At 38.8% G+C, this 23,623-nt stretch overlaps 2 protein-coding genes across 3 annotated transcripts; both read right to left on the reverse strand.

Annotated features, from left to right (window-relative positions):
• Positions 1–1,714: 1,714 nt before the first annotated feature.
• On the reverse strand, positions 1,715–10,397 carry LOC127010407 (ERI1 exoribonuclease 3-like). Its single transcript, XM_050884450.1, has 6 exons — positions 10,267–10,397; positions 7,147–7,307; positions 6,722–6,856; positions 4,742–4,942; positions 3,751–3,847; positions 1,715–3,084 (listed from the first exon to the last, which is right to left on the reverse strand). The coding sequence occupies exons 1-6, from the start codon at positions 10,271–10,273 to the stop codon at positions 3,002–3,004; spliced, it is 684 nt and encodes a 227-aa protein (XP_050740407.1). The 5' UTR covers positions 10,274–10,397; the 3' UTR covers positions 1,715–3,001.
• Positions 10,398–12,735: 2,338 nt separating this feature from the next.
• LOC127010409 (uncharacterized) lies at positions 12,736–23,479 on the reverse strand. Of its 2 annotated transcripts, none has more exons than XM_050884455.1 (11): positions 22,992–23,479; positions 21,963–22,088; positions 21,711–21,824; positions 21,010–21,249; positions 20,140–20,330; positions 19,444–19,640; positions 17,962–18,137; positions 17,636–17,779; positions 16,254–16,395; positions 15,871–16,001; positions 12,736–14,043 (listed from the first exon to the last, which is right to left on the reverse strand). In XM_050884455.1, exons 2-11 carry the CDS (start codon positions 22,056–22,058, stop codon positions 13,642–13,644), a joined length of 1,833 nt encoding a protein of 610 aa, XP_050740412.1. In that variant the 5' UTR covers positions 22,059–22,088; positions 22,992–23,479; the 3' UTR covers positions 12,736–13,641. The 2 variants fall into 2 exon arrangements, with proteins under 2 accessions (XP_050740412.1, XP_050740414.1); XM_050884457.1 differs by lacking the exon at positions 22,992–23,479 and adding an exon at positions 22,750–22,911.
• Positions 23,480–23,623: the final 144 nt, after the last annotated feature.

Genomic DNA, 23,623 nt, shown 5'->3' on the forward strand with positions numbered 1-23,623 from the left:
TGCCATGTATGGGATGTGCCGATGGGGACCGGTGTATATATCGAACTGCTTGGAATATCCCCGATTTAGATTCCATTTAAATGCTTATACACTAAGCCCAAACCCAGAAACAGTTCGAATCGTCCTCTTCCTCCCGTAAGGCCAGTTGGAAAAGGGAGGAAGAAAAAAAAAAAAGGAGCGAATAAGAAGCTTAATTTACAAAAGAAACAAAAAAACGGGAAAAGAAGATAAAGAAGGTATTCCAATTTCCCAAACCAAACGAGACAAAAATCCAAAACATCTCAGGGGACGAGAATCATGAAAAACTGCCTCGCGATGATTCGAGATCTGCCGAGTATAGGTACTCGTTGAGGGCGAAGAGGAAGACTTTGAAGTATCCAGCCTTTTCCAGGACAAGACCCCTGAGCAGTAGTTAGTTAGATGCAGTAGATGAGCTGGAGTTAGAAGAGGGGAAGAATGTCGGAAGTAAGGTGCACTATATATTGGCAATTAAGATCTTAAGTGCTGAGAGCAAGCATAACATTTCTTATTTAAAGTTACATAAAGACACAATCTACTTTTCAGAAGCAGAGGATGTAAGCTAAAGGAGAATAAAGTAAAAAGTGTCTTGGGGGAACCTATTAAATTCCAAAACGGTAAACCCCAAAACTTGCTCGATTTGTGAAATTCAAGATCCTTCTAACTACCTCCATAATGCGGTAAGCAGATCAAACACAAGGTGCTTATAAATCAGCCCATTTATAGTGATATTCTACTGTGTAGGTTAATATGCCTTAGTTTTGCCAGCATTTACAATTACAGATTGATACTGAACACTGAAACTTGGTTTGTTTTCAGCAGAGAAATCCAAGAGTATGCAAGAGTTAACCAACATTTTCATTCATCCCTTACACTGGTAAACTCTGGAGCAGCCTTTCTTCGTCTGTAATTTCCTCCTGCATGCCTTAACTTGACCTCTTTCAAGAGGAGTGTATCAAAACACCTCTTCACCCAAAATTGAACTCTCTTTTGGCCACTCTATACTTTTCTCTTTTATAGGAGCTGCAATTAGCAGGCTTTTTTCTACACTTTCTTTTTGTCGCCCTTGAGTTGGTTTCTTTGCTGTAAAATAAAAATAAAAAAGTATAGTTATTAGTGGGACAAGAGGTTGATAAAGTGTTTTAGTTCATTCTTCTTTAAATATTTAATATCAGAATAGCATTCTTTACAATTTATATAACTATTCATTTTATTACTGAAAAATGTGGTGTTTGTATCACCCCCATGCACTGTTGAACAAGAGGTACCTTTTGGAAAAACTCATACAAAATGAACATAATGACTTCTTACAATTTTAGTAAAAATCATCATGATAGGGCTTTATCTATAGTAGCTACATTGTACAAGTATTATTTTCCAACAAAGTTGTTTACCTGATTTTTGGTGAATATTTTTTAACTAGCTGTTCAGATTACCCCCATCTCACCCTACATAGCATGTGTAACTCTGTGGTGGATGGTCTCTCACACGTCCAACCTGACTCCGCCAATATTTTATTCTGCTAATTGCACCAGCTTAGGGTCTTGTGGAATCACCAACTGTAGTAAATATATGAAAATCAATGCAAGAAAATACCTTTCAAGTGTAAGAGAAGATAGGCACAATATTTTTACAACTCTCACCTTGGGTCAATATCCTTATATTTTATGTGATACATGGGTGGAAAAAATGCCAATATTTGGCAAACTTTTATTGAAAAATATTGTACAAAAGTCAGCAGAGAACTCTCAGGTACAATCAGAAGTGTCTCAACACCTGGAGACTGAGGCCTCATACTCCTGGGATGGGGTAGGGTGGGGGCAAGGGAACTGAGAATGTATAATAAATTACACACATTGTGGTGAGGGACAGATGTCAGTGGTGATTGAACAGGTACCAGTAAAAGATCTGTGTTGAATATCAACACCGTGGCTATAATCTGGAGGTGAACAGAGGGTAGAGAAAGGCTGGTGGCTGCTCGATCTCTCTTCTTGGTGAGACTTGTTTATCTCAGCGACAGGAACAGGAAGGACAAAACCCGAGAAAGGCAAATATGTACCTATCTCAGTTCAACTAAGAATACAAAACTTGATTTACATAAACTAAATGAAATTAATTATAATAAAGGAGAATAATGGATTCAGTAATTTCAGCTTAAACTGTTGGATTTAAAAAAATATGTGGAGGAGTAATTAAAGGAACTGTACTTTACATGGGAGACTTGAATAACTTCTTCACTAACTTCAACAATCTGTTGCTCAAAATTATGACATTTGAGCATTTGCATATATATATATATATTTATATATATATATATATATATATATATATATATATATATATATATATATATATATATATATATATATTTATATATATATTTTTTTTTTTTTACAAAGGAGGCAGCTCAAGGGCACAAAAAAAAATAATAATAAAAAAAAGCCCGCTACTCGCTGCTCCCAAAAAAGAATTAAAAGAGGTGGCCGAAAGAAAGATCAATTTCGGGAGGAGAGGTGTCCTGATACCCTCCTTTTGAAAGAGTTAAAGTTGTAGGCAGGAGGAAATACAGATGAAGGAAGGTTGTTCCAGAGTTTACCAGTGTGAGGGATGAAAGAGTGAAGATGCTGGTTAACTCTTGCATAAGGGGTTTGGACAGTGTAGGGATGAGCATGAGTAGAAAGTCGCATGCAGTGGGGCAGCGGGAGGGGGGGAGGCATGCAGTTAGCAAGTTCAGAAGAGCAGTCAGCGTGGAAATATCGATAGAAGATAGAAAGAGAAGCAACATCGCGACAGAATCTAGGAGGTGGAAGGCTATCAGTAGGAGGAGGAGAGCTGATGAGATGAAGAGCCTTAGACTCCACTCTGTCCAGAAGAGCTGTGTGTGTATATATACATACAGTACCATATATATAAATGGTCATCAACGACTAGTGCATCTGTATGTGATGTAACACGTATGCCCCTTCCCCTGGACACAGCATAGTCACTCAATGGAATAAGTTGGCAGAAACCGACAGTTCAGGTCAGCAAGAGCCTTCAAAATTTTGGCAATATTTCTACAGTCATCTGGAAAAAAATACAAGTATGTAAGTATATTGGTTCCACTATTAGGAACTAAGGAATTAAAATATCTGAGCACAATGGGTTCTTGTTTGGAACATGCAGCCCGCAGGTAAATCCTGATTATTCCATAATTAGGCATCACTCAAGAATTACCATGTAATTAGGGAAAGTTATCTAAAAATACTGTTGAGGAACTTAAATTCACATTTAAAAATTACAGAATCCCTATGTATCTCTAAGGAATAAACAGTGAAATAATAAGTCTGCATCTGAGCCAAATAGTGTGATTCAATAGCTTGGTATTGGGGTTATCATTTAGCATTATTTGTATGTTTTCCTTTTTTTTTGTTGTTGTTTCTTAAAACCTTGTTTCACATTATTGATTGGTTTCATATGAGTATCAATGTATTTTAGGTTTGTGATAGCTTACATTATGCATGCTGTGATTTTTTTTTCTTTGTGTGTGCGTGTGAAAAAAATAATTAACCTTATGGTGTTTACTTTCTTAATGGCTTTGTTTGCTATACCACACTTGCAACTTGTCCACCGTGTTTTTGGTGCCTTTTGTATTACTTTAGTCTAAAGAGAAGCATTAAGAGAGACAGAGAGAGAGCTATATTACTTTTCACCACTCCCATTGCACCACTCCTTCACCAGCCAGCCACTCACCCAAACCACTGTGGAGAACACCCTCGTGTGTCAGATTCAGCCCCTCTAGCATGGGCAACATCCCATTCACATATTCCTTTTTCTTGATGGCATATGACTGAAAGAAAAAAAGAAAGGGTCATTGAAGGGATGTTTTGCTGGATATAAATAGTGCAACTTATCCTATATGTGATGCTTTCAGTTCAATTATTAGAAAAGATGTTTTGCTGTGATTAAAGAGCTACTTGATTAACTTTATTAACCTGAGTAGGACAAAATTTCAAAATGATTTATATAGAGGGTAAATGTGGCAAAGGGCCGAAGTTCCTCAGAATAAGGTGTATGTGAAAGAAAACCTATACCCCTCCCTTATGGGAACCCGGAGCATCATATACAGGTAACTCTTGATTTACGCGAATTTGGTTTACGCGTTTTTTAAATAACGCGGGGTCCAAAATCCAAATAAATGTTTAATTTACATGTTTTTTTTCACTTATACGCGATATTTTATGGAGTGGCCACCAGATGTCTCACGCAACTGGACTCACACAGCGCCGCGGCCACACAGCTGAGCTCAGTTCTTCCCGCGCGCCAACAATACAGTACCTACGCTGCCACGCTACTCAACAATAGGGGTGGGCAGGTACCGGTACCAGTACCGGTAATAACGGTACCAGCTATACGGTACGGTACCGGTACCAGTCTGCTCGGTACCGGTACCAATACTAGCCAGTCGCTCATGGTGTCCCTCATTTCTTCCTCACACGAGTGAGGCTGAGACTGAGTGCCTGAGTGGATACCTCAGTGATATGGAAATTCTCTCTCTCTCTCCACTGAATGAATATTTATTTTTCAATAGAAACCTACCTCTTGTTTGATTTACATTGTTTTTGATTTACGCGACCTCTTCATGGACACAATATTCGCGTAAATCGAGTTACCTGTACCAGAATAAAGATTATAGATTTATAGATTTACACATGGACTTCCTGAGAAAGACAACAAAAGTAACCTTTTTGATGTTGAGCCATGTTTTGCAGTAGTAAGGGACGGGTATGTTGCAGAGGGTACACTGGGACGGCAGCATTGTCTGCAGATCCCAATTACCACACGTCACAAACAGAAACTCCTTGTCCAGTCCAACATCATTCTCCATCCATTGTTTGAAGTCCTCAAACACTTCTTCAAATGGCTTTGCCTTATTTACATCTTCCTAAAATAACAGATTAAAATAATAATTAAAATACGCATCAGTTACAACGATATAATACCAACAATAATAATAATAATAATAATAATAATAATAATAATAATAATAATAATGATAACAACAATAATAATAACAATAATAGTAATGGCAAAAATTAAATAATACAAAATAGTTATATAATAAAATAGGATCTCACCATGCAGAAACAACTTTAAAAAAACCTTTTCAATAACAACAGCAAGTTAGAGTAGCTACCAAGTTTTTACACTAGCATTTAAATTCTTTTCAATAACAGATAATTTGCTGGAAAGAAGCATCTGAGAACATCTTCGATAACATTTGTTTGCTGCCATCTTGATGACTTCTGCCTGCAATTTATGAAGGGTTTATAGGTGCTGTCACCCCAAGACAATCACCCATTTTTACCACTTGAAGCTGTCCAATCACTACTCTTTTACTGAAATAATAATAATCATGATTTACTCAACATGAGTATTAAACAACTCACTTTTTAAAGGAGTTAATGAAATGTTTGATGTGATTAATGTCGTGAAGTTTGTGTATATATAGAAGCTACTTTGTCATCCCACTGGCATCATCCTCACCGTGGCCTCACATCTGGCACACCCACTTCCGTTAACACATTACCAAACCTGTCAAAACCAACCCTTACAATTGCTGGTTACAGAGGCAAAAGTATCATACACCAGTACTTACACCACTTTAAGCCACAGACCATGAAAACTTCTTTGCTATTTGGTAACCAAGGGAACCAAGTTTAAGAAACAATACTAGGGACAGGTAAATGAGCATTTCTTTTACCCACAATACATCATGCATCGTCTCTGAATCCCAAGTCACATGAGTTGGGTGTGGGAGGCCAGAGGGGGACGGAGCCACTGGCACACCACGGCAGCCTCTACGTGCAAGCCTTGGAAAGAATATTACGCAAACACCTCTTCAACCTTTTAAAGTTGATTTTCATATTTCCTATGCTGGTTCAATAGTGATTCTTATTATTTGGGTAAAAATAGAAGGGATAAGAGGAATTCATATGGGAGAAACATGTAGAAAGTTCTGTGGTGGCATCACAAATAAATCCTTTATACATGCATTTTGATATCATGCATGTAACATTTTCCATTATAACAGATCAGGCACCAATTAAATGTTACTGGTGAGGTTCTACTAAAATAATAATAAAAACTCATTTCACTTCCTTCATCAGTCACCTGATTTTAGTGTTCTATACTATATAATACCTCAGCCTCTTGAATCCTCACATTGTATACAGTACAAATGCCACTATTCTTGAGTCTGTTCACTTCAGTTGTTCTCCCTTGATCTCTCTTTTTGCTCATGTAATGACTTGGCCAACATGAAAAAACACCTAATTTCACACTTAGCCATGGGATACCATATTGGCCATGTGGGAAGAGTGGTAGCTTCTTATTTTGATGGTCCGGGTTAGATTCTTGACCACAGCAAAGCTTATTTCTCCCCCAGCTTTAGATGAATTTCTCATGCTGCAAAATGAGAACCTCACCTCAGACTCATGCTTCGACAACATTCTCCTTCCACATAGCAAAATTAACTCAACACCAAGATTCTTTTATTGAGACTCTATATCTCCTAAACACCTATTGCCCTTTATTTATGAGGAATTTTAGAGCTCCACCTACTCTCTAACCTTGCTGTAGTCTGGCCTTTACTGTAACAGAACTCCAAGTCTAAAGATATGGGTAAAAATATACTGCACATGAAACTGGATGTCAACACAACCTGTTGTATCTTGGTGAGCTCAGTGCAGAAGTCAGTGAGTTTTGGGTTATGTGTTGGCCGCACAAACTGCCGAAATTTGCTCTCCTCCTGATATGTCTTAGCATTCACCTTCAGTACTGGGAACTCAATGATCTCCTGAAAGTATAAAATTATCAAATATAATAAGAAAAAAAGGGCAAATAATTATAAAAAATTAATACTGACAGCTCAATAATTTCAAAACTCAGTGACATCATAAAGATATATAATAGTCAAACATGAATTTTTTTGTCTAATTTAACATAATGCTAGTTAACTGATTTATTTCACATCCTGTGAGCTGAAATGATCTTTTATTGACAAGTGATTTATGTTAAATAAACCTGACTAGCAACTCTTGATTGATTTGTGTAGTCATAAATTTAGAAAATAAATTTGCCTTTTACCTGAGGCTTAATACGTTTCCCTTTATCACATGTTGCCTCAAAATCAAGCACAAGGAAATAGTCATACTTCTGAGATGTCAACATTTTATCAGAAGTCTGCTGCTGTTGCTGCTGCTTCAGAAGAGAGTTGAAATGCTGGGGTGACACTCTACCTCTACTACCTGTCAAAAAAATCATTAGTAATTGATTATTACTAAAATCAAGTCTTGAAACTTTAAAGTTCTTGATTTATTACCCATAGTCTAATTCATATTCTTATGCTTCAATAACCACATTACACTGACTTTACTACAGTAAAAATCAATTAACTCAAATTACACTAATCCAAAAATTCCAATGGTCTGAATTTTGAAGGCAGGAAATTATCATAAAAAAACAGCATAAATTTTTGCAGGGAAATAATTATCAAGGAGATTACTGAGTAGTAAGTTGGAAGTCCCCACAGATGCTACAACTTATGTTTTCTGTATTGTTTTTGGCATAGTAATGCATGGGTTGGTACGGTATGTACTGTATAATAGCTACCTTTATCAAGGAAAGTACCTATTTGTTGCCTTCAAAGAGATGTCCTCTTGACCCTGAGGATTTTGGAACCTTTTCTGAATCATCCTGGTCATGGCACAGATTTACCTTTCCCTTTGGATAAATTTGTGCTCTAACGTTTCCTTAAGTTTATCCTCTTCCCATTTTGGGGGAGATAATATAATTCAATGTCTACCATGTACCGTTGATGAGGTTTCAGGCCCCGCTCAGGTGCCAGCGCAGCCCTCCGCAGGGAGGGCACATGTTTGTAACATCGTAGAATTTAGTGAATGAATGTCTTCAGTGCTTTACTGTTGTCATTTCAATAACTTTGTCATTATCATACTCATTAAACCATGTTTCAGTTATCACTAGAATATCAAGATCTTTTCCTTTAAAGTATCACAAATACCCAACGTTTTATTTCCAACTCACTGAACATTTAACAGACACAGTTTATCTTTGAGTTTTGAATACTAGTAGCCATCATCAGTTATGTCACGAATTATTTCAATTTTAGTCTGCAAACTACACAACACTGGCCATTTGCTGAGTGATTAATTTCAGGCTTCTTGTACCTCATACAATTTATGCATTTCTTTTCAGCCTTGGTACAATCCCTTGATTTATTATCTCCAGCACATTTGTAGCATTGTACGTAGGGCCTCTCCACTGCTCTTGGTAGTACAATTGGCCTCGAGATGGTTGTATCTGTGTGGGGGAGAAGAACTGGCGTATACGATAGTACAGAACGCCTAACCTTGAGGAAGGTGATTTAGTAAGAGATGAAGCAAAAAGGGGTTGAAATGATTCATAGTAGTTAACAACAACAACCTTCACAACAGTAGAATGGAACCTGTGACCAGGGAGGTGAGACGGCCACCTCTTAAAATTTACCCTACAATGAGTCATGGGTCCAGAGGATAGTGGGGTCCTTTCTGTATCAGGTTGGTCATTACATATTTATTTTCAGAAACAAGTTGATGTATGACAAAGTATCATTACAATGTTAGGGATATGGGCTACTCTGTCCTTACCCAGTCCAGCACTGCCTGCAGCCTTTCTACCCACTCCCTACTGTCTATGGTGGTGATGGTTTACTAATGTAATCCTTACTAACTTATTTCTGTGAGGCACCTCTACCAACAATGATGGTCTGTGCAATAACTATGGTTGACTGCACCTTAAAACCTTCACATGCAATTTACAATATGTGTCCTATGCAGTGCAGAAACAATTTTTGTGTGTGGGCAGAGGTGTAATTGTTCAAGATCAACTTTATTCTTCAAACTGATGTGAGCTGATGTGAGCTTCAAATGTGGGCTGATAGTCCTGATTCTATTTCTATGACAAGACTGCAGATACATTACTTAGTGTAAGAGGAACTGGAGGGTTAGTTTTCCAAGTATCAACAAAACCACACAGGAAGGGAGGTTCAGTTACCTCCCCTCACTAATTCAAAACTTCAGATTTACACCAATTTTAAGACAGTATACTGGTCCAATACTGAACCCATACCCTGCCATGCATTCTCGATCTTAGCCCAACACTAACAGGTTACAGAATCCCAGCCTAATCCAACTTATCACTGGTATAACAGTAACCCATAACCACTAAAACAGCAGCATATCGTAGCCTAATAAATCATTCAGACTTCAGAAACAAGGGTAATCACACGTGAGTTAATGTAAAACGCGAGGTATCTTTTCAAAGGGCACACAAGCTTATTGTAAAGTATATAGGGTAAATTTGTAGCACTTAACCAGTCTCGCATTTCCGAACGAAACTAGTTTTTTTTTACCCCCCTTCCAACCAAGAGACTAATGATTTGCGATAAAAAATTTAGAGCACATTCATTCAAAACAGACCGAAATCTACCAGAAAAAACTAGTTTCGTCCACACAGGTGCATTTAAACTAAACATAACCCTAACCTAACCTAACCTAACCTAACCTAACCTAAAACTAACCTAACCTAACACTAACCTAACCTAACCTAACCTAACCTAACCTAACCTAAAACTAACCTAACCTAACACTAACCTAACCTAAAACCATCAGAGCGGTCGTGTGTCACGTCCTGGCCTTGACCGCCCTCCCTCCCTCCCTCCGTTATAAATGATTTCCGAGGGGTGTTTATGGGGATGAATTTACTCAGAATGCGGAGCTCTTTCTAATGGTCAGGGTAAGAAAAGCCATCTCTAGACTGGTGTACTCCTACAATAATACCGTATATAGATGTGCGAGCCGAGCTGACAGGGCGTGCCTGCCCTAACTGATCAAGGAGATAACACAAAATTAGGCAAATTTTTTTTTACTGTTCGTACAAATAACATTAACCCCAAGTGAATCACCCTTATATTTCATGCCAGGATAACTAATTACGGCAGCTGTGTCCTCTATTACATCACAAATGAGAGGGGAAAACTCACCCAGGCCAGCTCTCCTCCCAAACGCCAGGAGATAACGATCGAGATAAGGAAGGCATGCAGGCCCAGGGTATCAACTATCAAGGCCCTCCTGCTGCTCCCCTGTCGCCGCGGCCTGCAGAATACTTAGGTAAAACATATCAAAGAGCATCAAGAAGAATATTACGTACACTGCATCAAAACTGTAAACTTTTCTTCGGATAAGCAAACAGATTACCAAAATTGAAACTTCTCTGCTATTTTTTCTCAGCTGGGCGTGTTAATGCCCATCACCACCAGAGTCTTCCGGCCATAATACAAGTCACTGAAGTCAAACCGGCCCGCCGGCGGAAGGGCTTCAGCAGGCACGAGGATCATCGGATGTTGGCATTACAAGCGAGTGAGTGCGTGGTCGTGATCGGATGTGTTGCTGTTGCGTCTTGGTCCACCGACATGGCTGTCAGGGCCAAGCAAGGATTAATATATAATCCTTGGGGCCAAGGGCGTGAGGGATTTGCTGTACGTCCGTGAGGATTTCACAGGCTTTCATGCAGTTAAGATTTTTAAAGAAGAAAACCTTTCATCTGTTATTTATTTTCTCTCGTTTACCAATAAACAAAACAACGAGAACGATCAACTACATTTTTATTAACAACAGTAGGGCCTGTCACTTATTGTAGTGAAGTGTAATTGTTATAAGCCCCAGAGAAACACAGATAATTTACGATAATTGAAAGATTAGTTCATGCTTCGTGGGCACACGGGACTGATCGAATCGCTGGTGACACGTATGAATATACCTCATTATAGCGGGGCGTATAGCCACATCTATACACAAGTACAAAAAATGTAGTAATATGCCTCGATCATATCCAACACATAATAGTCCGTCACTTACAATTCCTATACAAAAACATGTATCCAGCACATTTCCTACACAAAATCTGAATACCCTGCAGCGTATCTCCACAAATCGTTGCATCCGGGGCAAGGATATGGGGCCGCTTTCATAGTCGTTTTGTTCGTTTTGATCGTTACCAATGGCTGTTATCGCTGCTATAGTATTTCCACGTAAAACTGGCCAATGGGGTAGTGGCGGCTGCGGGGTTAGCCTAGCCCCGCACCTTGCCACACTCTCAACACCTTTCACTTCCTCTACGCAGCCGCCACTACCCCATAGGCCAGTTTCACGTGGAAAACTATAGTGTCGATAGCCGCCATTGGTAACGATTAAAACAAACGAAGTGACTGTGAAAGCGGCCCATAATCCTTGATCCGGCGTAATTCCTGTCCAAAAGTGAAGCGCAAACGAATGCGCTGTTTATTGTTTACGCAGATGCATTAAACAAGAAAGTACAAAACGCTAGAGAATATCAATGTCAGATATGTACGTTATAGTTCTCTTCACTACAACATATACGTACTCGATTCGACTTATATCCTGAATGTCGAATCAACTTGCGTTTGAACGTAAACTCGACTTTTCTCCTTGTGTAAGGTAGATTCGTGTTAAAAATTACTAGATTTTCATTCGTTTATGTAAAAAATAATAACACTACATCGCCGCCTGTCTCCATATATCGCACAAAACAACACTTTCACGTTATATAATTGTTACATCCTATATATAGCGTATATGATATGTGTTTTATTTCAAAGTAGCTACTATTTCATTGGATTTGAAAAGAACAAATGCTAGTTTAAAAAAAAAAAGTCTGCGTGTAACATTTCTTTTAGTTACCCATTAAAAAGATTGTTAATATTCTAAATCTAAGATTTAAAAGAAAAACGAATCAGTTTAATGGGTAACTAAAGCATGTAGTACCACTAACTAGCTAATTACACGTAGTGACATTATTTTTGCTTTTCTTGCAAATTAAAGCATTTATTCTTTGCAATCCAATAAAAGCAAGGTCGACTGCATTTGTCATTCACACAGACTTCAATGTGGCCAACACTGTGATTGTTTCACTCAACTTGATCTCAACTACGTATTAGCTATTAAACTGATTCGCTTTCTGTTTTGAGTCTTTGATTAAGAATATCAATAATCTTTTAATGTGCAATCAAAAGAAATGCTACACGAAGACGTAATCATATTTGTGGCCCTTTTCAGCCAACACTCTACGGGGTTGCATACCTAATTTCATCAGGCTAATTTAAATGCAAATGAAATATTTAGGCAATTTGATCTTTGCTATTACTACTACCTAATAATAACACTACTACTACTACTACTACTACTACTACTACTAATAATAATAATAATAATAATAAAAATAATAACAGTAATTTTACCACTTTGATAAATGTCATAAGCCATATGTCTTTGGTGGACATCACTCTTTTGATAAGCTCTGATGTCCTTATTTGCTTCGATAAATGATACCACAAGAAATGAATCTATATCATTTTTCAGTGCCTTCGCCCTCAACAACCACAGCCCCCACCTCTGCTGCTCCTTTGTTCCCCTTTCCTTCTTCACTTGCTTTAGGTATTTTTATTATCTTTCCATCTTGCTTAGCACCAAAATCCCCTTCCACTCTCCTTCTACTATCATGAACCACTAATTTCACTCTCCTTGTACACTTTTCTATATTCATTCATCTTTTTTCTTTCTCTGACTCTGGGATATTTTTCTCAATAGATTGAAAACAAGGTCACTTTTTATATTTATTTACTTTTCACTTTATCTGTCCATCACACATGTAAAAATATAGCAGTGATGTAAAAGCATAAAATATAGCACCATTAAATAATATGTGTATGAGAATAATGTTACCAATGAGTACTATACTTTGCTGTCATGGTCATTTATAGAGGAAGACAACTTATAAGAACAGGTATACCAGATGATCTAGGGCAGTGGTTCTTATCCCGGTAGCAGCGGGGATCATGTTTCTTAATGGTCCCTTTGAGCGAGAAAAATGAGAAAAAAATCACCCCTCACACAAACCATTTCATAATATATATCAAAGCATTTGTGATCAGTTTATGCATCATCTAGTTTGGGGGGTTTAAATCATGGCACAAATTTGGCCCGTCACTGCTACACGGTAAAGCCACAAATTTGGCCCGTCGCTGCTACCGGGTTAAACTGGGGAGGAGGGGGTTAGTAATATCCACGGGAGCTGAGAATCTTGGGGGAAAAGTTGGAATTTCTGTTGCTGGAATATCAATTATCTTAACGAGTGCATGGACATATATGCAAGGGGGGTGTGGAGGGAAAGATTCATTCCTAGTGGGGGCGGGATAGTAAAAAGTTTAAGAACCACTGATCTAGGGTAAAGGTTCGGAATAGTGGGAAATAAGAAACGTATACATTTAAAGGCACTGTTGGAGTCTTTTCTTTATCAAGGGCATCCCAATTTTGGACAGTTACTGGAGCAACTGATAATCTCACCTTGGGCCAAACTGTGTATTTATACAAAATAGACTTTCCTAACAGATCAACAGCCTGACTACAAATGATGTGTCATAAAAGTAATAAGGCTTTAACAATCAACAAGAAAAACAACAATAACAACAGCAACAATTAAATATCAAAAAGGTAAAAACAACTTCCTTTAGGGTAAACCAAAAAGATCAAGCAGCAGGTTCAGTTTTGAATTCATAAACTTAATATTTTCTTGGGGAAGCTGAATGAGCCAGTCTTGTGGGAGGTTTGAGTAGCCAAATATGAGCCCCAGAACCCCTCCCACCACACTGGCATGAACGCACACACCCTCTCCCCCTTGCATGACGACCCGGCTGATCTGCTCCTTGAAGCCGCATTGCTCGCCACAAAGGGCAATGATGAGCAGCCTTAAGGTTGTCAAAACATCACACCCATGAGGAAGTCCATTCCCTTGGGTGTCAAAAGCTGCCTTGAAATTTTCCTTATCCTTTTGGTCTGATAATTTTTCCTCCACCTTCTCCATGAGCTCCCTCACAAGATCAGTCAGTGGTAGGCCTCTTGTACATTTCCCCTGAAGTACAACAGATATTATTATTTTATTTATTTATTTATTTAATTATTTTTTACAGCAAAGGATGCAGCTCAAAGACATAAAAAGTGTAGAAAAAAAATGTCTGCTATAGACTGCTCATAGAAAAAGATCAGAGTAAAGAGTGGCCAAAAGAGAGGTCAATTTTGGGTGGAGCTTTGCATTTCAAACCTTTCTGTAGGCCCACAATACAAAACTAATTCTCTCTCGTCTCTCATTGATAAGGTTTCAGGCCCTGCTCCGCCGCTGATGCAACACTCTACGAGGGCCGTCAACAATTACGTTAGCCTCAATAATAGTCTTCGATGCACTTATTCTCAAACATCGCAGTGAGTGAGTGTCTTAATTGCTTTCATGAATAATATCACATATAACCATTAGTTCAGTTTTCATGTCTAATATTTTCATTATAGTTCACAATAAATATTCAACGATTATATCCAACACACTGAAAATTCATCACACACAATTTATCTTTGAGTACAGACACTGCTTAATAGCCATGATCGGTCATGTTACGAATTCTCTCAGTTTCAGTCTGGAGAACTACACAACATTGGTCATTCGCTGAGTGGTTGATTTCAGGCTTCTTGTATCTCACACAATTTATGGATTTCTTTTCAGCCATGGTGCACTCTGGTGATTTATGATTGCCAGCGCATTTGAAACAATTTGGGGCATCTCCATTGGTCTTGGCAGTACAGTTGGCCTCAAGATGCTGGTATCTCTGACAATGATAACATATAATTGCATGGTATCTGTCTCTCACTGTGTATATTCCCCATTCTAATTTTAACTTGTCGTGATTCTTGTGAATCGGCTCTCTTACAGTTGGGTCACACCTCAGATTGTAGTGCATTGTGCCGCCAGCTGCAGGCTTACTAAAAACCAGCTCAATCTTATTCTCAACACCTTCAATTTCGTGTAAAAATTCATTGTGGTCTAAGATGGTCTCCTTTATTTTTTCCTTGGTCTCCTCTTTATGCACGTTGCATATCTTTGGTTTCATCTTTCCAACACTCTTGGTACTAATTTGCTCAACAGACTCTAATTTTTGAGCAGCCTCAGCCCTTGTGTTCTCATTATCAAAGTTCATGACAATATTACCTTCATTAGTGAATCTTGAATCAGTTATTTGAATGCCATTCAATGCCTGGGAGACTTCATCCTTCATGTCTGATGCCTTCTTTTCCTAAGTAGAAGCTTTTACAACTAAGAGGTTCTTCTTCACTTTTCTGCTTCTCTTTGCCACCTCAGCCCAACTGGATTCACCACGGTCAGCAAGAAGCGTGTCAACAACTGATCCCAGCTCCTCCTGCACCTTCACAGCTTTTGATTCAGCTTCATCCTTAATCACAGATATTTTTAAAGATAATTCTTGCTTGAATTCATCCAATTTTTCCACAATTTTGGTAGCCAGAGATGGTTTATGAAGGCATGGGTTGCAAATCCAATTTATTTTAGGTATATTCTCCTGCTTAATTCCAGACAGATGAGCACACTTCCAATGACACCATTTAGGGCACAGACAGCATCCAACCCACTTAACGCCTGTGGGATCCCTACAAATGTAACAAAAGTCCCCCAAGCCCCTGGCTCTGCCAGCCATGTTGACGCAGCACTTTCGTAAGGATCGAGCAAGACGCAACACATCCGCTCTGTACGACGACTCACTCACTACTCAGGTTAAGATCACATTCCCAGGTTAAGATCTTTAGTTACTTTAATATCTTCTTAACACATACTCATAAATTTAAGAGTTTCTATTAAGTAGATTTTTATACAACTACCATTTAGCATTTCACGTACCTGAAGAAGTGATGCGACAAGCAGTGCTATGAATATGCAAGCTGCTCGTGCTACTGGATCAGCATGTGAAGCTTTACAAATCCTTTCAGCATTCATCTCTACTTCATGGTGTGCAAAGAAACATGGGATCCCTAAAAATAAAATAATAAAACAAATAAACCATCATCATCAATAATAGTAATAAAAAGGAATAAAAGAATCTCATGACAGACTCCATTTTTGTCAGACTGGATAGGGAATAAATAGAGAAAAAAAAATTGCTATAGGAAGCAATGGAAGATAATAGGTTATAATGAGAAAATAAAGACTACTGCACCTTTCCATACAACAGTTCTGAATACATCACTGTCACTGCCACACTCACAACAAACTGAGCCACTCACCCAAAACAAGGGCTGGAGGAAGGCAAGAGTTGTCCTGTGAATCAGTCAAGTAAATTCCCCTTGTCATTTCATTCTTCACTTGTTTGTACACAGTCTGGGAAACTCCATGAGGATTGGCAGAGTATCCATCTGTTGTTATGACCTGCAATATATTAAAAAAGGGTCTGTGCAAATTTCCCATTCCAAAAGAGAGTTGACAGGCAAGGAGCTGCCTATGCAGAATTGGAGACCTCTGGGATAATTCCCATGGGGAGACAATACAGATGAATAGATATAGATGACAGTACACTTCATGACATTTTATCTTTTCAATTTTTAACCCGTGGGTGTCGACTATGGGAAAGCCGAGAAGTGCCCGAGAAACGACAAAATTACTCTGCATTTTGAGACTAAGAAAAGAGCATGGAACATACATCAGAGTACTCCTCTCATAACCATAAAGCCATTAAAAATATTTACTTTTACTCAAACTCCATTCTTTTTGGGTGTTTTTTGTTAAAAAATAATCAGTCTCATGATGCGTGGCATCTAGCCGAGAGTCGCTTGTTGTGTACCATAGGGAATTTGACAAGTGATTACTGTATGGATAGGTAATTCAGTATGCCATGACCTTACAGCACCACCTATGACAAAAAAGCCCACCTCAAGATCACTCACCCACCACATTGACCTGGGGCATTCATGGTGGGTTGCGCTATGTCACCACCGCCTACAATTAGCTCGAATTAGGCGTTTTATGACGAGCCCTTTTTAAGGTCCACCGTACCACAGCCACGACTCGTGTAAGCCCAAAAAGGGTCTGCCGATGTTCTCGGGTTAAATATATACCGTAGGCATTTTGTCCATTTATACCTATCAACCTTTATGGCTATTTGGATGCTCGCTCAAAGAAGTAACTGGAGCATGAATCTTCACATCTGCACACCCAGATCCTCTTCATCATTCATTCTCACATCGAAGGAAGGCTTTGATGACACAGTACCATTACAAAAATCAATGCAGAACTTCAAAGTTAAGTCTTTTATTTACACACTTGCAAAACACTATAAGATTATCAACAAGAGATAGATACCAATTCTTCATAAATAGGGTTTATCACTACTCATAATCCCATAACTTGCCAGGGCAGAATGGAGTACACTAACATTTGACAGAGAGAGGTGAAAGCACTGGATAAGGCCTTCATCCTGCAGTGGGTTGGTAATGCTGATGATAAAATCAAAATACCACAGAAAACTTTAATGCAGGACTTTGAAATTATCCTATGAGTCTTCTGGTTATCATTACTACCAAGCTATTCTACTTCCTGCACCCAAGGTTATGAGTTAAAGGGCTTTTTAAAAAAATCTGAAACAATCATGATGACAGAGTTGAATACAAACCTTCTTCATAAATGGTGATAGAAAATATCCTGGCATAGGATCAAGGTCAGGAGTGCCATGAACTCTCCACTGGTCCAATTGGCAGGCCAACTCCAGTTCGTCCACCACGCCTCCCCATCGCATCATTGACTCAAGGGTTAGGAGCTGAAAAAGAAAATGACAAACGTATGAAAAAGATTCATAACATCAGAACCATAATACGTAGAAATAGATACAAAACTGGCAATTTCCTGAAATTTCATTATGTTTCAATTTTTTTTTAATATTGAACAGGAATTATCCATTGTTTGGCAAGCAGCATGGGACTCTAAGCAACACAGACTCACGACAACATCAGTGTTTGAGGACCAGTCATGGGGAGGAAAGTGTGTCCTTAGATGGTCACATATTCTGCTGTCTAAGGAGATGTTTTCTGTTTCATAGAAGAAGTTGCACTCCTCAACACTCAGTCCTTCTGTGTTGAGAGCCACTGCATCACTGATGGCAATTCCAAACAACAGCCCTGAAAGTTGATTGAGAAAAAGAGCAAAATTAATGGTACACTTAAGAGACTTTGACAGTATCAATTTGCACATGACAAGTAGTGAAAAACCTTGTTTCTGTAGTAAAAACATCCACAGTCTCATAACTTTTCTAAATTTTTGAGACAACAGCTGTCACTAAATAAAAATGTTACACTACATATGAAACAGGTGTTAATTATGGGCAATAATAGGCCTAACACAGATGTGTTATTTAAGGAATTAACCTTGGCTGCATCTGTTAGTCACAGCATCTGCACGTATGTACACCAGCAACAGCAGATTTGGCATGAAAGCAAAAGTCAAGCACCGTACCAATTATCATCAGTCTTGTGCTGAATGGAAGAACCATGGCCAAGCCTAATACATAATCAAGCATTTATTGTCTTGACTATTTTTTATAGTACATGTGCCTCAGCTCTCTCATGCTCAGCATGGTGTTTGGCATTGCTTACATGCCAAGATCAATCAATATCTGTTTCTGGTGCATAGGCAGATGTGTAGCAGCCACCGCTCAAGCAGTCGCGTGGTGTTTCTCCAAGCGGAAAAGAAAAAATTGCACATAGACTCATTGTTCATTCTTATTTGTCAAATGTTTCGTTCTGTTTCGTTCGTATTCCTTGTTTCTTGTCTTGTAATTGTTTATCTCTTTTATCTTTACTTCTACTCTGTCCTCGTCCCCTTGTCTGTCCCACACCCACTTTCGTACACCACATTCCACATATACCACCACACTCACACCACATTCACAACACACACAAACATTGTCCTATATGTATTGTCCTGTGTATGTCTTGCTGTTGTTAACCCTTGGTGGTAACCCTGGCGGAATAGTGAAATTCTTATGACTTGAACCGATTAGACTAGCCAAACATTGCACCGACCAACAATTAATGGTGGCCCACCCAGATGACTTGACTTGCGGTGGTGATCAAGCCCTACCCACAAACAAGGCCACTGACCATTTTATTTACTTATTTTATTCATTTTCCAAGCATGAAAGAGTAAAATATAACTGTAAACTGAAGGGTGAAATGCTGAAATAAATTGTATTGTAAATAAACATGCTCCCTCAGATAGACATAATACTGACTGTCATCTCAGGATAAGAACTCTATTTTGATCTTTTGTCCTTTTCTATAATAGGAGCAACAATGAAGCACTGTATGAAATGCAGTGAAATTTGGAGACATTCTCAATCTTAACATCTTTACTAAAAGGCTGAAACATTTCTTTTTTGGAGAAAGTGAATAGCTTCTCTACACCAAGGGCACATTCAAAACATACCAAGCAATGAGTCTGTCAGCTGATCAGGTTTAAGGTTGGTTGCAGAGGCTGGCGGCATTAATGGACACTTGAGTTTATTGGTGCGTGACATTCCCTGAGCTTGACGATACTCCATACTGGCCGACTCAGGGTTACTCACGCTGGCCATCACCTGCACTCCCCTCACGCGGGTAAAGACACTCACTTTTGCAGATGGTCTGTAATAAAGAGGAAAAGATTGTTTCTCTGAAAATTTGTAACAACATGTAGAACCAAATTTGGCCATAATAGTGTCGACACCTGGTGAAGTTTACTTCATGTGTCTCTTCCATCTTATCCCCTCCCAAGGCTACTTCAAGTCTTGCTTCACTTAGCCTTTACACCTTTCAAGGCAAAATTTACTACATCTACCCACCTACCAATTTATCTTATATATCTGTCAGTTGCATATGTGTAGGTTACGAGGGATAGACTCCAACAACACCCCGAAGTATCTTTCATACTCTGAAGTGGTCCACACTGGCATCATCACCATAAACTAAACACCATCACAGGCCACACAGAAACAGGTCCATTTACCTGCTTCATCAGGCCTGTGTTATGTGCCCCTGCACCAATGTTTCATGCATTCTTCATATGATTCATGAGTCCTGATACACACTTAAAAACAAAAGATAAGAAATGTCTTGGTAGTATAAATAATACATCCATTAGTACCTTGCATGTACTGAGGGTGTATACCTTTCCCTCAGGAAGTGAAGTATAGCCTCTGACCCTGTGTCACAGATTGCTTGTGGTGGATGGATGAGCTCATTTCCATGTGTAACAATAACACACAGATTAGGGCACTCAAACAGATTTCCAGGTAGTGCCCTTAAATAATTGTTGGATATGTTCAGTTTTTTAAGCTGTAAGAAATGAAATGTTCCTTTAAACATGACTTTTACAACTGGTTTATGAAACATGAAAACAATGCCCATAACCTGTTAAACAGATGTTCAGAGGGAGCTATTGCTGCAATAATGATATGAAGCTCTTGCATCTACATATGTTCATTTGGTGCCTAATAAGGCGTGCACTCTTTCTGATGCCTTACCCTGCCTCTATGGTAGGTGGGATTTCTGATAATTATGAAAATGATATGTAGTTTTATCTTAACACAATAAAAACATGGGCAACAATGTCCTGGTCAGTCCATAAGATGATGATAAGTCTGAGAAGTTTCAAAGAAAAGTAAACAGAAATAACAAAAGACCAATTGCAGAAAACAATTCCCATAGACCTAGTGCCGCTGCCAACAATCATAAATCCTTTGAAATTCATCTTAAAGATTATTGTTGTTCATGCACTAATTACATTGCTGTTAAATCTATTACACAGCCACTCTTCTGCTTGTGAACCAGTTATAACTATTTCCTCTCATTTCAATTAAATCAACATACCCATTCATATATATTTTTGCAGTTTAACACACCTTTTTTTTTAATTATAAGTCCTCAATTTACATCACCTACTTTAAAGCTATTTACCCTTTAATGCTAGCATACCTGAGTCAATATCAAAACAAAATAATAATGAATGACCTACACTAATAAGTTGTGCCATGGTTGTTGGGAGTTCAGAGATGTTATTGTTAGCAAGGTTGAGAGTCTCTATCTTTTCCAGGCCAGTGAGAGGCTCAGGCACAACCTTGAGCTTGTTGTAAGAGAGGTCAAGCACCCGTAAATGAAGGAGGAGGCTGAAGGAGTGAGGCAGAGTGGTGATCTGATTGTGGCTCAAATTGAGAAACTTGAGGTGAGGAACATGCAAACTTAGCTCCTCAGGGATCTGAAACATGGAATTGAACAAAATTAGTAAGTGAAAAGAACTGAGGTATAAGCAATACAAAATTAAAAACCGCTTTTATCCACGATTATGCATATTATTTTTTGTGTGTGTCAAATTAGAGCATACCTTTTAGTTGATATGACATACCTGGTATATACAAAGAGCAAAAAGCTAATAACTTCAGCATCAGTCATAAGGATAGTAATGATCAACACTCATCAAATTAATTTCAGGAGTATGATGAGAGAAGTTAAGAAAAAACAACAACAACATTTAATCTAAGGAAAAAAAGATTACCCAGTGAAAAAGGCAACATAACCTTAACCAGGTACACTGACCCAAAGTCTGAAACAAATGCAACACCACATAATGAAAATAAACACCACTGGGGCTGAAGTTAATACAATGCTCCCCTAATATATGTGAGTTAAGAGTCTTTCACCCAACATCTGCTTACTTACTTCACTTATGAAGTTAAAGCTGGCATTAACACTTTCATACATGGTGACTGTATTACTGTACATCTCCCACGGAAGAGCCAATAGACCACCCTCAATAAACTCTCCTGATGTATGCTGAAAAAAGACATGAGAAGGTAATGGCACCATTGCAGTCACAAAAATGAAGGGTGACGACCAAAACCAAACATTTAATATTTTTTTGTTAGGATTTTTAACATGAATCTTTTTAGGGACTGATGAAAGATCACTTACCTTAACATACTGATTTGGGGTTAACTTGCGTGACAAATCCAAACTGCGATTTGCTTTTGCCTCCTCGGTGGCTTCTTTCACTGAGTAATTCCCCATCTGATTTGGAGCTTGTTTCTAGGAGCTCAGCTGTTGATGATAACAAGATATTGGTACAGTATCTAACCATGACTTTGTTTAAAAATGTATTGAAGGTAAAATTTAGGAATACAAGTGAGCCTTTAGTTTAAAAATACAGAATTCTTCTACACAAACATAAATAATAAACTGAAAAGGATTTCAATTGATGAATGCGCACATTTCAATTGCTCCTTCCTTTCATGTAGGATAGTAACTTAATGCATGCTTGGTGGAGGCCCAGGAACTGTTTGTTGGATGGTAATTCACTGTGTACTGAATGGTATTCTATCTGCCTATATGAAGCTATTACAGGCTAACAAAACCCCGCCAATACCCCAACATAGTAACCCATCTCATTAATTAAAAAGAGAGAGTAAGACTGAGACCAAGACTCCATAGTGTCAAGCAGTTGCCACCTTTACACCTTGATTCACTCTAAAAAAAATTGTATTTCTCCCACAATATTGCAAAGAAAGGCTTCATTAGAGTTGGACAGCTTCAGGGATATGTGTGCTTTTGCCCTACAATTTCCCCTTCATTACTCTCTGGGAGTTTTGGTATGTTGGGAGTGCAGAAGAACATCTACGTTATTTTACATCACTTGTAGATGCAGAATAACATATGCCACTATAATTTAGAAAGTTACTTTAATCATTTTTTTAAGTGGTACCTGTAGGGCCCTTTGGTCAGCCCCAGCCTGTTAGTAGACCAGGCGAATTATATATGTGGTGGCTGCCGTGATGTATGACTCACTGGCGTGTCAACAATATTTTGGCCCACCCAACTTTTTGTATATTTCCTTGTGCTACAGAGAATGGATGGGCAAGCCAGGCGAGTAAACCGGGCGAGTAAATCAGATGAGGCGGAACATGCACAAGGGTTTGGTCCTGCTAAAATGAACGTCGGACTTACTATATAGGAGCCAGAGTGTTGAACGTCTCCCCTCGTGACGCAGACTACAGTGGAGGGACGTATAGGTGATGCAGAAGCTTAAGGTGGAGACTAATGTGAAGGATGATGCAAATGCGAGGCCTTGGGTGACGTGCCGCTGTTCCGAGAAATACCTCCCCGCAGAAATAGGTCGCACTGGTGTCCACTACGCCCAAGGAGACTTTACTACGCCTGTCCACTTGGGAACACACAGCAGGAAAACATGTTAATTTGTCTGGGTTTGTCCACTTGTGATCTATGATGGTTGATATTGCCCGCAAGAAAACATTACAGCAGACCTAAACAAAAACTAAGTGAACATGAAGGAGGTTATTCTTTCTTTAAAATCTGCCCTATTCGTTTGCTTTAAGGCCTTCTCTTGAATAAAGGTGTTTCTCTGACGTTTGTGCCATGTCTTGGAGTCGAAAAAGGACAAGTAAACGATAGCTGTGAGTGAAGTATAGAATAAGTAAGCAAATTGAATCTCTCTCTGCGAGTTATTCTGAGGCTGCGAGCTTTTTCCTGCTACCCCGCCGCCGCCGCCGCCCAGCTGGTATTGTTTACAAACACTTGACACGCGGCACGGCCCAAGACCAAGACCAAGGAGTGGATAT

This window comes from Eriocheir sinensis, chromosome 43, assembly GCF_024679095.1.
Source record: "Eriocheir sinensis breed Jianghai 21 chromosome 43, ASM2467909v1, whole genome shotgun sequence".
In the NCBI taxonomy this organism is placed as follows: Eukaryota; Metazoa; Arthropoda; class Malacostraca; order Decapoda; family Varunidae; genus Eriocheir; species Eriocheir sinensis.

Bases quoted from the DNA above. Each gene is read 5' to 3' on its own strand.
- LOC127010407 (XM_050884450.1), bottom strand. The intron at 3,848-4,741 runs GTTACTTTTGTT...TTTTTCTTTCAG, and splicing joins CATGGCTCAACATCAAAAAG to TCATATGCCATCAAGAAAAA. The intron at 3,085-3,750 runs GTGAGTGGCTGG...ATTTTTTTCCAG, and splicing joins TGTTCTCCACAGTGGTTTGG to ATGACTGTAGAAATATTGCC.
- LOC127010409 (XM_050884455.1), bottom strand. From the start codon at position 22,058: ATGGGGAATTACTCAGTGAAAGAAGCCACCGAGGAGGCAAAAGCAAAT. The intron at 16,396-17,635 runs GTTTGTATTCAA...AATATATTGCAG, and splicing joins TATCACCATTTATGAAGAAG to GTCATAACAACAGATGGATA. The intron at 14,044-15,870 runs GTACGTGAAATG...GTTGTACTTCAG, and splicing joins TTGTCGCATCACTTCTTCAG to GGGAAATGTACAAGAGGCCT.